The 12,783-nt window shown below is 36.2% G+C and overlaps 3 protein-coding genes across 3 annotated transcripts; 2 read left to right on the top strand and 1 right to left on the bottom strand.

Moving 5' to 3' along the window:
• Positions 1 to 4,850: 4,850 nt before the first annotated feature.
• On the top strand, positions 4,851 to 5,399 carry LOC143217873 (histone H4). The gene has a single exon (XM_076442540.1). It carries the CDS (start codon positions 4,905 to 4,907, stop codon positions 5,214 to 5,216), a length of 312 nt encoding a protein of 103 aa, XP_076298655.1. The 5' UTR covers positions 4,851 to 4,904; the 3' UTR covers positions 5,217 to 5,399.
• Positions 5,400 to 7,470: 2,071 nt separating this feature from the next.
• LOC143217871 (histone H2A) lies at positions 7,471 to 8,383 on the bottom strand. The gene has a single exon (XM_076442538.1). It carries the CDS (start codon positions 8,381 to 8,383, stop codon positions 8,009 to 8,011), a length of 375 nt encoding a protein of 124 aa, XP_076298653.1. The 3' UTR covers positions 7,471 to 8,008.
• Positions 8,384 to 8,404: 21 nt separating this feature from the next.
• Positions 8,405 to 11,174, top strand: LOC143217872 (histone H2B-like). The gene has a single exon (XM_076442539.1). The coding sequence runs from the start codon at positions 8,665 to 8,667 to the stop codon at positions 9,034 to 9,036; it is 372 nt and encodes a 123-aa protein (XP_076298654.1). The 5' UTR covers positions 8,405 to 8,664; the 3' UTR covers positions 9,037 to 11,174.
• Positions 11,175 to 12,783: the final 1,609 nt, after the last annotated feature.

The following is a 12,783-nucleotide window of genomic DNA, read 5'->3' as shown; positions in this document are numbered from 1 at the left end:
CAAAATTTGTTTATGACCTCAGGAAATTCTACGTGTTTAACGAATTTTCTCAAGGTTAAAAAACGTTCGTACCATAATCTCCCTATTTTTCCCATATTCTGCAAAGTTTCAGCTTTAATTTAAAAAAATTTCATCGCTCTACCTCATTTCTATCGAAAGTTCTTTGATTTTGTCTCCGATTTGAACGAAAGGTCCCACTGTGCGGCGTCTGTTTATTTTTTTTGTAAACACGCTGTGGAGATGAGAGAGAAAACGGGGTCTCCTAATTTTACATGCTTCTACCGATGATTGTAGTTTGGAATGTACTTTGCCACAAAAACACTCTCTCTCTCTCTTTCTCTTGATATATTATATCCAACATTACCTAGGTGATGTCGAGAACAATCATTATTGTATATGTTAACTGCATTATTGGATCCACGATTCCAAACATTAGCTTTTTCTAAAGATGAATCTATCCCTCGAGCACGGATGCCTTGACTAATATAGCCACTAATTATATTAATAATGATAATTCATCTACAACATGTGATAGTTCACAGACTCAGATGTCCGAAAATCGGCACAATAGCGAATTATCAATTTGGTCATCCTTTGACAATATTGAAATAGCAATTGCTAGACTGCGGATGTTTATGCAAAATAAAAAATGTCTGCATCGATTCCAAGACACAGAAGCTTAATAAAAATTTCTTTCTTTTTTTAATTATTTTATTAAACTGGAATTAATACGTTGATGTTCCTAAATGTTTAAAATACGTCTACTGCTTTAAATCGTACATACTAATTTTTGTTCTACAACAAGTATTGGACTAAGGAGAAGGATAGAGTCTGCAGACTATGTAAAGAGAAGCCAGAGACCATAAGTCACATGGCAAGAGAATGTAAAGAGCTGGAAAGAGTAAACATAGGAGTGCGAGGAATTCTGAAAGGAGACAAAGAGGGCACAGAGTGGATGAGGAGAGTTTTAGAAAAAAGGAAGAATAATATAGAAAATATTTAAATAAACATACACTGACACATACACACCTGTACCCCCCGTTTTAAGGCCGAAAGGCAAAGAAAATAAACCTATTTACTACTACTAATTTTTGTTCTAAATGCATAAAATCCGCAGTCTAGCAATTACAAATAATACGATACCTATCTGATCGTCTGCTGTGTTAGAAGTGGAAAATTATCTAAAATCACAATATTTAGAACGCAAAGAAGACCCGTTTTTATTTTCGCGTGAAAATTCACTCAAGTACCCCATTTTATCAAATATTGCACGTGGCTATCTTTGCATAATGGCCACTTCTGTACCTTCAGAAAGAGTTCTTTCAAAAGCAGGAAATATCACGGGTAAAAAAAGAAATAGGATAAAACCAAGTATTTTGTAAATGAAATATTCTGAAATAGTTACGAATTTAATAAAGAAAGTGCTTAAAACGTACTATGCAGTTCTGATTTCTAAGATTCGAGTACTACTTGTGAAAGTTTCGATTACTTTGAACATCGAAGTACTTGTGTAAGTATCTTTTCGAAACTTGTAAGTACTCATTCCGAGGTTCGATAACTACTTGTGTACAACGCAGAGTTTCGGAGTCGGTAGACAAAATTCTTAACTCCAACTCCGACTCCTCTTTTTTTTTACCTCCAACGTCGAATCCGACTCCGACTCTGACGCCGATTTCGACTCCGACTCCGATTCCGACTCCGACTCTCCAAATTGAAAAAATATGTACTCAAAATAATTAAGAGTTGTAGTAAAACTGAATAAATAGATGAAATATTGTATTAAAGTCTAAGAATACGGAACAGATAACTCTGCTGATACAAGATATACAACACAACACGACTGTTACTTTCTCACTTTCAGGAAATAGTTAGAAAATACTACCTCCATAACTTTAACTGTTTCTTCTCTACATAGTGCCGTGGTATACATATACAGTGGCTCACGAAAGTATTCGAACGCCCTTTAAAACAGAATAACTTTTTTATAATTTTAACAAACGACCTGTGTGATTTTTTATAATCAATTAGAAGCACTGGTTTATGAAATGATATGCAAAAAAGATTTTCCAAAAAATTATAATTTACAAAGTTACATGCAAAAATAAAAAAGGCATTTTTAAAACTTTTTTATTAGGGCCCTTAATGAAAATTTAAAATATCTGTTTTGTAGATCTATGTTAGTTATACACATGCTGAAAATTTCATCGAAATCGGTTGACGCAGGAAAAAACGACACGCATCGAAAGATGTACGATTTTGTGGATTTTAAGCAGAAACTGATCAAAAATTGTGTAAAACTACGATTTTCAACATATTTAATCGCTTGTAGCTCGTGTGTATGTTAATCGATGTTGACGAAATTTTCAGCACGTGTATAACTGACATAGATCTGCAAAACATATATTTTAAATTTTCTTTAAGGGCTCTAATAAAAAAGTTAAAAAAATGACTTTTTTATTTTTGCATGTAACTTTGTAAATTATAATTTTTTGGAAAATCCTTTTTGCATATCATTTCATAAACCAGCGCTTCTAATTGATTATAAAGAATCAGGTCGTTTGTTACAATTATAAAAAAGTTATTCTGTGTTAAAGGGCGTCCGAATACTTTCGTGAGCCACTGTACATATCTAGTTCCACCTTTTACACGAAACAATTTAGCCGTTTTTTAGAGGCTTATAACTCGGCACTGGAGGCCGATGGAGAGATGTAATTTCGTACAGTTGTTAAATGCTATCATGTCTCAATATTGACAAAACATTAATCTTCCAACATTAGTAGGTTCCGAGATATAGGACCTCAAAAATCGTTAAATTTGTCACTGACTGACTGACTGACAGATCATCAAAACCTTTTGGGTACTTCCCATTGACCTACAAGCTTGAAATTTGGCACACAGGTCTACCATAACAAACCATCGAAGGAATAATTGTCAAAGTTTGAAATTTTACACCTTAAAGGGGTGGTTTGAAAAAAAACATTACGAAATTGGTACGTAGGATAGAACATATGGCTTAAAGCCAAAAGGCTTAACCCATAGCATATAGGGTATGCCCAACCAGATGACGTATGTAGCCTTTTGATCTAAAAAAAAAAAATTAAAAAATGGCTGTATCTCGGAAACGGTGCGTCCTACCGCAAAAATAACGAAATTTTCAAAAGGCTTAACCTAAAGCATGTCAGGGATAAGAGTAATGATAACCATAAACTTGATAATTGATGAAATTTCAACAAAAAGTGATGAAATCCCAACAAAAACATTCTGTAAACAGGAGCCAAGTTCTTATGGCCGTAAAAAGTTGTGAGATCAAACAAAATACGGCCAAGTTGGATAGCTTAGAAATACCTCTTGCAATACTGAAAAAAACGTTTGTAAAAATTAGTTTAAAAGAACGCTATTCAATTTTTAATGAATTACATGGAGGGCTAAATTATTCAAACTTGGCCGCTACCTAACACCTTTTATGGTCATTGGTTTAAAAAGTAACGGCCAAGTTTGAATAATTTAGCCCTCCATGTAATTCATTAAAAATTGAATAGCGTTCTTTTAAACTAATTTTTACAAACGCTTTTTTCAGTATTGCAAGAGGTATTTCTAAGCTATCCAACTTGGCCGTATTTTGTTTGATCTCACAACTTTTTACGGCCATAAGAACTTGGCTCCTGTTTACAGAATGTTTTTGTTGGGATACAATACGTCTACATATACCGTAGATCGAATATTAGCAAAATTGCTAATATAAATATTTATTTACGTATACATAAATCTATTAATGATTTATAAACAAAAGAGCCAGAGTTGGAGTCGGAGTCGATATATTTTTTTCTTACTCCGGCTCCGACTTCAGTGATCAGCAATTACTCCCAAACTCCGACTCCGACTCCGAAGCCCTGGTACAATGAATACTTTTCTCGAAACTCATGAAATGAAACTTGGTTATTGAACTTGACTCGGATTCGTGAGTACATATTGAACTTGATCCCATTCCTAGTTATATTGACGGAAATTGTCCGAGCAATAAGCTTGGAATGTTCACAAAGAATTTTTCACTGTGGAATTTAATGCTGAAGAATTCAGTTTCGTCGACGAATCTGTCTGTTACTCGTTATCGTTCCCGTACACACGACTTGAACATTTTGGAGGGGGCTTATGAATTAATATTACCAAGTTTGTTTTATAATATTATTTTGGAGTATGAAAGTATGAAATTTTGGAGCAAGTTTCAAGGTTTCAGTCTCTGAAGTTTGTCTTCTCGAATTGCATCTACATAAGAAAGTAGTACCAACGTAGTACCAAATAATTGTAAGAAAGTAGTACCACAACATTGTACATAAATATTTAATTGTACAATACTGTAAGACGCATAATTCATTGTTTACTTTTAGATGAAGTATTCCTCGCAAAGAGTTAGTGGCTCTGAAAAGAGCCGTTTGACAAATAAAAAGCTGTGTTATTCGAACAGGCACAGGAGATACATTTTATTTCGTATCGTTCCTCAAATTCTGCGCAATTTCTCGCACGAGGCGTTCGAAAGATTGCTTCGGGATCAACAATTTGGTTCTCTTTTGATAATGGCGTATTTCTTTGAGAGCCTTCTTGCCCGGCGGTGGTTTATTTTTTTCCTTGATCGCATTGGACTGATTAATTCGCGTCATCTCAATAGAAAACGCGTAAACCAGTCTTCGGCGAGACGGTTACCTTTCAATTGGAGCAGATGTTGGCCTGCGGTTATATTTATAACCTCGGAGGTACACGTCGTGGCTGTTCATTGGCTGTCGGCGCAATGGTGGGGAGTTCACCGCAGCTGTGCTCTATAAAACGCGGCGAGAACCCGGTTTAGGCATCAGAAGTGTTTCGTTCGTCGCACCTTTCACGTCGTAAGAAAAGCTTTCTAATTCTCGAAGATGACTGGCCGTGGTAAGGGAGGAAAGGGTTTGGGAAAGGGAGGAGCCAAGCGTCACAGGAAGGTACTTCGTGACAACATCCAGGGTATCACGAAGCCCGCCATTCGTCGTTTGGCTCGTCGTGGTGGTGTCAAACGGATCTCCGGGTTGATTTACGAGGAAACTCGTGGTGTGCTGAAAGTATTCCTGGAAAATGTGATCCGTGACGCAGTTACGTACACCGAGCACGCCAAAAGGAAGACCGTCACGGCTATGGACGTCGTATATGCCCTGAAGAGACAGGGACGCACTCTGTACGGTTTCGGAGGTTAAGCTGTATCGTCTGGACATCATCATCATCACTGACGTGCGACACAATCGCCAAGCAAAACGGCCCTTTTCAGGGCCACAATCGTTTAACACAGAAACACGTTCAACTACTGAAACGTATATATCTTCTTCTTTTCTATAAAATCCTTGTATAATCGAAAATTTAAGAAAAGTCCGGCTAATTTCGTGAAAATCAGAAAATTCAGTAATAAATCAGTTTTCCCGATTAGAATTGATAATTCGATTTCAGTGATGAGCTATATTCAGTGAATACAACAATAAAAATGTGATTCCTCGTGTTCCAAGTTCATAGGTTAGGATTACGACATATTAAAATCGTCGTGAGTTATGCTCCTGCGTTCTAGAGTATTTATTACATTAATTATTCTAAACCTCGAAGATCTCGTAGTTTTGGAGCACTAGTTTGAATATTGCGAGACATCTAACTTGAATTGGAATATTATTAAACAAATAGATAGTTCTCAACCAGTGGAGCTGTAAATATCCTTTGTTAGCTTATTTATTATTTTACAGAAACACGTTCAACTACAAACATATACCTTCTCCCTTTCTATAGAATCCCTGTGAATTCGAAAATTTAAGAAAAGTCGGGCTAATTTCGTGAAAATCAGAAAATTCAGTAATAAATCATTTTTCCCGATTAGAATTGATAATTTGATTTCAGTGAATACAACAATAAAAATGTGATTCCTCGATTAGACTCCTCGTGTTCCAAGTTCATAGAGGCGTGTTCAGTAATAAATAATTTTTCCCTATTAGAATTGATAATTCGATTTCAGTGATGAGCTATATTCAGTGAATACAACAATAAAAATGTGATTCCTCGTGTTCCAAGTTCATAGGTTATGATTACGACATATTAAAATCGTCGTGAGTCATGCTCCTGCATTCTAAATAGAGTATTTATTATATTCATTATTCTAAACCTCGAAGATATCGTAGTTTTGGAGCACTAGTTTGAATATTGTGCGACATTAACTTGCATTGGAATATTATTAAACAAATAGATAGTTCTCAACCAGTGGAGCTGTGAATATCCTTTGTTAGTTTATTTATTATTTTATTTGTGCTTCGTGCATAGTTGAAGTATCGACGAGAAAAGTTATACACGATGGCCGTGCGCGGTGTTGCCACGTTACACCGTCTGGGCACCTCACATCGTAAATTCTTATGGAGCACACGGTTGCCAAACGTAATAATACCGACAGGAATATGTACTGTGATTTCGCTTTCGTCTTTGAACCGTTAGGTACCATACGAATCAATAAAGTATGGAACTTGTGCGAATCAATAATTTCAGTGTAATGTTTGCTACACTCTTATTTCATAACCTCGCAATAATGTCATAAAACATGCAATTTATTAGTCATAGATCCTAACCCTGAACATATAAACATAGATACGAAAAATAGGGTTTGCCAGATCTTCTATATTTGAACTTGATCTCCTATATCATATTTGAATTTTCAAAAATCTTTGTTTGAATAAAAAAGTTTAAAATGTGCTGTGTACCACTTTTACTTGAGCTCCTATATTTTGAGGCTATTTTATATATTTTACATAATTGCAGTTTTCACTACTTCTTCTATATTTGGATAAAACATTTCTGGCAACCCTAACGAAAAATGACAGTAATGCGGTTAACCTATCATTCGACTGTGCATTTTTATGACAGATAAAAATGCAGCCATTGTAAGAAATATATATTTAAACAAAAACTGATCTCTCAGCGTTTTAATAGATTGGAGAAATTATAACAATAAAAAAAAAAGCGAGCGAGCCACAACTCCCCTCTGGTCTATATAATAAAAATCAAATGCTATTCGTTGGTCACGACATCACGGGAGAACGGCTGGACCGATTTGGCTAATTATTTTTTTTTAATGTTCGTTGTAGTCCGAATTCCGAATCAGGTTTCGCGATTTAAAAAATTGGAAAAGTTGCCCGGAAACATGAAAATTCGGGAAAAACTAAAAGTGCTTTTAGAATCACATTTCAATACAATAAAAAAACGAACTTCGTAGCTTTTAATCAATATTTCAATAGAACGTCGCAGCTTTTAATCGATATTTCAATAGAAATTTACATTATCGACGTCTGATTGCATTATCGACATTATAAACATTCGCCAACAATTTATTTCGTTACACACCAAATAAAATGCGTACCAATAACCCTACTCGCGAAGCGAGCGAGCAACAACGCAACAACTCCCCTCTAGTTGCCAATATATATTGATGGATTTCGAATTTCTTGTACTTTTGTCTCCCATTGTACCTCCAGAACATCCTTAACCCTTATGTAGCCAACCAAAATGTATAGGTTATTTAAAACCTTTGTATTTAAAGTATTTTTGCAGAAATTCTCATTTTAAGATTACAAATTAATATTCAGCGAGTTCTAAACGTCCGGGAATAACTAAATAACCTGAATCATCTACATTCTTCACTTGAAATTCATTTGTACGTAAATCATTAATACTGTCTCGGTTTCAGTAAGTTCTAAAGATTATAAATTAATATATTAGCGAACAAAGAATGGACATTCAGAGAAATTTTGTAATATTTTTAAAGGAACATTAAAAAATTGTTGAAAGAAATACAGTAATGACGATTTCGTCAATGTTGTTGATTCGAATTCGTATGATCAGAATTCCCGTCTCTATACCAACAATTGGCAAGTAAAAATGATTAGCTATTCAGTGAATTGAGAATGATTCCTATGTTATAGAGTTGATGGCCCTGAAAAGGGCCGTTTGATATTGATGATTGCGATTAAGCCTTCTTGTCTGTTTTCTTGGGCAGGAGTACTGCTTGAATGTTTGGCAGAACGCCACCTTGCGCTATCGTGACTCCGGACAGGAGTTTGTTCAGTTCCTCGTCATTACGGATGGCCAGTTGCAAATGACGCGGGATAATTCTCGTCTTCTTGTTATCGCGGGCCGCGTTGCCAGCCAACTCCAAAACTTCGGCGGCCAGGTACTCCATCACAGCGGCCAGGTAAACCGGAGCGCCGGCACCGACGCGTTCGGCATAATTTCCTTTCCTCAAAAGTCGATGGATACGACCAACGGGAAATTGGAGTCCAGCACGATTCGAGCGGGACTTCGCCTTTCCCTTGACTTTGCCACCTTTTCCACGTCCAGACATATCGAGTGCGTGATGTACGAGAACGTTCAATGACGAAGAGTGTCTAGATTTTAATTTTTGCAGCGCAGTCGCCCCATTATATACCGCCGGCGACTGCCGACGCCGCACCAATGAGAGCGCACGGTCAAGAGAGTGGGGAGAGCTGCGCTCTCATTGGCGCGGCGGTCCGGCCACTGTCTCTACATAAATAGTGACTGGAACCTGTGGAACTCATTCGACACGATACTTTCGTATAGAATTTTGTTTTAACGCACTCCTGTTTCAACGTTCCTGTTTCGGCAATGTCGCCGAAAGCCAGCGGAAAGGCCGTGAAGAAGGCGGGCAAGGCACAGAAGAATATAAGCAAGACTGACAAGAAGAAGAAGCGCAGGAGGAAGGAAAGCTATGCGATCTACATTTACAAAGTCCTGAAACAAGTGCATCCCGACACTGGTATCTCCAGCAAGGCGATGAGCATCATGAATAGTTTTGTTAATGATGTCTTTGAACGCATTGCGGCCGAGGCATCCCGTTTGGCACACTACAACAAACGATCCACCATCACGTCCCGGGAAATACAGACTGCTGTTCGTCTGCTTCTGCCTGGAGAACTTGCCAAGCATGCCGTCAGTGAGGGCACCAAGGCTGTCACCAAATACACCAGCTCGAAGTGAACGCGTTTCACTATCAACCAACCGGCCCTTTTCAGGGCCACAAATATCTTTTACGTTGGAAATGTCGTCCATGCTATACAACCCTAGTCCTATTTAGTCTTCTACAAATATTTAAGAATCATTCATAGCTTTCCTGTAATGCATATTGCAACTCTGTGTAAACTGTATTCATTAGTATTCACCGCGAGTCTAAAAATCTGCAGTGAATTGCATTAATTTAAAACTGATATAAAACAGAATACTAATATTCGGTATTAAACTTATTGTTACTCTACATTATAATTTCTATAAATTCTACATTATAATTTCGTGCATGAGAGTACAATATGATGCAAATATTTGTTGAGTTAGCCCTCTAACTCAGGATCGGTTAAGGTTTAAATTTGTAGGCGTCAACTGGCGCTCTATATAATAGCGAATTCATGACATATAATGACTTTGACATTTGTTGACGTGATACTCGATATCGTTTTCCTAAAGACACCTAAGCTGGCATTTGACACTTTTGTGGTTTTGCTAGACATTTTTAACTGACAATGAGAGACAGGCAGAACTCTGCTGCGAGATAAGCACATCGTAAATAAATTGTAAAGAGTCAATTTATATCGCAGTTCTCATTACCGTATACTGATCGGAGCTCATTGTTATTACAAGCTGTTACAAATTAAATTTTGATTGTAAGGTATTACAGATAAGCTTATTATTTGTTTATTACACAAAGATGTGAACTAAGCCGCATTTTCTATATTTCAAATTCTTAAATTCTTTTAATAAAATAAATTGTGTTGATTTTCATGTACAGTGACTCCCACTAATATTCGGACACTTAAAAACACCATAACCTTTTTAATATTAAACTATGCGATTTGAACTTTTTTAGGAAGCTAAAGCAACTAGTTTACTACAGGATGTGAAAAGAAATTTTTTCAAAAATTGCATTTGGTCGGAATTGTAGAGAAAATACTAAAAGTTGCATTTTACAACTATTTTATACGGGCCTGTATTGAATTTTTAAAAAATACGTTTTGTAGATCTGCATGTATCAATTATACGCACTGCGAAAGTTTCATAGAAATCGGTTGATGCGGGGAAAAACGACAGGCATTGAAAGATGTAAGAATCCTTAGAATTACTGCAGTTGGAGGCCGAAAATCGTGAAAAACTGCAATTTTTACGTTTGTAGCTCATTACAACGCCGACCGATTTTGATAAAATTTTCAGATTATGTTTAATTGATACAGATCTACGAAACGTGTTTTCTAAATTTTCCATATGAGACCACATAAAGAAGTTGAAAAATACAACTTTTAGTATTTTCTCTGCAATTCCGACAACTTGCAGTTTTTTCGAAAATTTTTGTCATGCTCTGTAGCAAACCAATTGTTCTAACTTCTCCAAAAATTTCAAGTCGTATATTCCAATATTAAAAAAGTTATGGTGTTTTTAAGAGTGTCCGAATATTAGTGGGAGTCACTGTATGTATATTCGAGGTTGTGTAAATGTCAACTAAGCCGCATTTTCTATATTTCAAATTCTTAAATTCTTTTAATGAAAGTATAAGTAAACAAAGTCAAATTTCAAAGTAAATAACGGTTCACTAAAAATATGTAGGAACAGTGGATAAAACAAACACGACCGAAGAAATTATGTTGATTTTCACGTACGTATATTCGAGGTTGTGGTTTTCTTATCTACATATACATACATATAATACGTATATTTAGAGCTAAGGTGTAATGTGATAGAACAAGATATGTATAAGCAGGACCGGCCTTTTCTACAAAGGGGCCTGGGTGCAAGAAACCATTTGGGGCCCTAAATTTTTTGTAAAGTAAACAAAAATTTACAAACACGAACATACAGGGCGAGTCCGAAGAAACAGAACACCTAAATATCTCCGTTACTTTTCGTTATACAAAAAACCCTCTTAGGACAAAGTTACACTGTTTGAAGGGCCACATGTAACGGTGTAAGGGAAAAAATTTTCAAGGTCATTTTTTTTACAAGATTTCAAGGTCATTGATATTCTTTTAAATGGAATGAGGTATTTTTTAATACATCAATCGATGCAGCTGGACATTCGTTATAAAAAACTACTAACCCATGTATGTCCAAAAGTTAGTAGTTCAGGAGATATTTCAATTTAAGGGGGCCGTCTCCTAGCAGATGACGGTCGCGCGTGAACACTCACACACCGCTAGAGTACACTCACACACCGCTAGACCACGTATACGTACGCGAGAATTGCTAGGATCAGGGAAATGCGTTCTGATTTCTCGATAATGCAAAGACGGGGGTTTTTATTAGTCAAAATCGCTAGATAAAAGATCAATCTAGCGCGCTGTTTGCTTCAAAAGTCGTTCTTTTACGTTTCCGAGCAATGATTTTGCAATATTCGGCTGCATGTTGCCCGTCGGAGAGGCTAGTACGCCGGCGTGACTGCAGCGCCATCTAACGGGCAACATGCGACGGGCAACATGCAGCCGAATATTGCAAAATCATTGCTCGGAAACGTAAAAGAACGACTTTTGAAGCAAACAGCGCGCTAGATTGATCTTTTATCTAGCGATTTTGACTAATAAAAACCCCCGTCTTTGCATTATCGAGAAATCAGAACGCATTTCCCTGATCCTAGCAATTCTCGCGTACGTATACGTGGTCTAGCGGTGTGTGAGTGTTCACGCGCGACCGTCATCTGCTAGGAGACGGCCCCCTTAAATAACTCTAAAACACCATTATAGTTGGGGTACTAAAACGTTAGCGTTTACTTGCTAGTGTCACGTCCGGTGGTTCAGCCATCGATAATAATTAATCATAATCATGTATAATATATTATTTCTGAATTTCTTTTTATACTCATACTTACTCTAATAATGTTGTATGTGAAATTAAATATTAAATATTATTGTTGATAACTAAAACTTTCGTATATCATATCAGATTGCGAGCGGCAGAATCAATAGAATTAAGGAAAATCTATAAGATATATTTCGCAGTGGCTCTTCAAGAAACCCAAGCCAGTCTATGTTCAAATTTGCTCGGGTTGTTGAAACGGTTCAGTCACAGTTATTACTCTTGAGAATCTTTGTATTCATATTGTGTGTGTCTGTGTGTATGAAAGGCGTGTACACCCGCCGGATTTGTTTAATCATCATTATCATCAACAACAACATCAATATCATCAACATCATCATCTTCGTTGACGAAACGATAGTTCTTAACCAGCGATTGAATATACGAAAAAAGCGAGCGACCACAGCGAACGGTAAATTCTAACAATTTATTATAATATCACAATTACTCTCCATATATCCAGAATTTGATGTTTATAATATACTTTTGTTCATTTTTAATCAAATCAAAACTTTGTCATTTTTAAAGAGTTTACCTATCTTCGATTTCTTCGTACCAATTCTTAAATCAAAGCCATATAGAATATAAGGAAAAAATCCTCAATTACCCGAACAGAAGCCGGTGAAAGCAGGTAAGTTAAAAAAAACTGTGTTTTATCTACAATTCCAATCTTTAAAAATTTAACTTCAAATCAAAATCTATATTTTTAACTATCAAATCTATAATACGTCCACCTTAGGACGTAGCACTAGTGTAAAGTGTAAATTGAAGAGTTGAAATTGAAATTGAAAAATTGACGTTGAAAATGAAATTGAAGACTTGAAATTAACGAATTGAAATTGAGAAATTGAAGTGTAAATTGAAGAGTTGAAATTGAAATTGAAAAATCGACGT

Source organism: Lasioglossum baleicum, chromosome 18 (assembly GCF_051020765.1).
Source record: "Lasioglossum baleicum chromosome 18, iyLasBale1, whole genome shotgun sequence".
In the NCBI taxonomy this organism is placed as follows: Eukaryota; Metazoa; Arthropoda; class Insecta; order Hymenoptera; family Halictidae; genus Lasioglossum; species Lasioglossum baleicum.
This window is presented reverse-complemented; position numbering and strand designations above follow the sequence as displayed.

Coding starts and splice junctions, on each gene's coding strand:
- LOC143217873 (XM_076442540.1), top strand. CDS start 4,905: ATGACTGGCCGTGGTAAGGGAGGAAAGGGTTTGGGAAAGGGAGGAGCC.
- LOC143217871 (XM_076442538.1), bottom strand. CDS start 8,383: ATGTCTGGACGTGGAAAAGGTGGCAAAGTCAAGGGAAAGGCGAAGTCC.
- LOC143217872 (XM_076442539.1), top strand. CDS start 8,665: ATGTCGCCGAAAGCCAGCGGAAAGGCCGTGAAGAAGGCGGGCAAGGCA.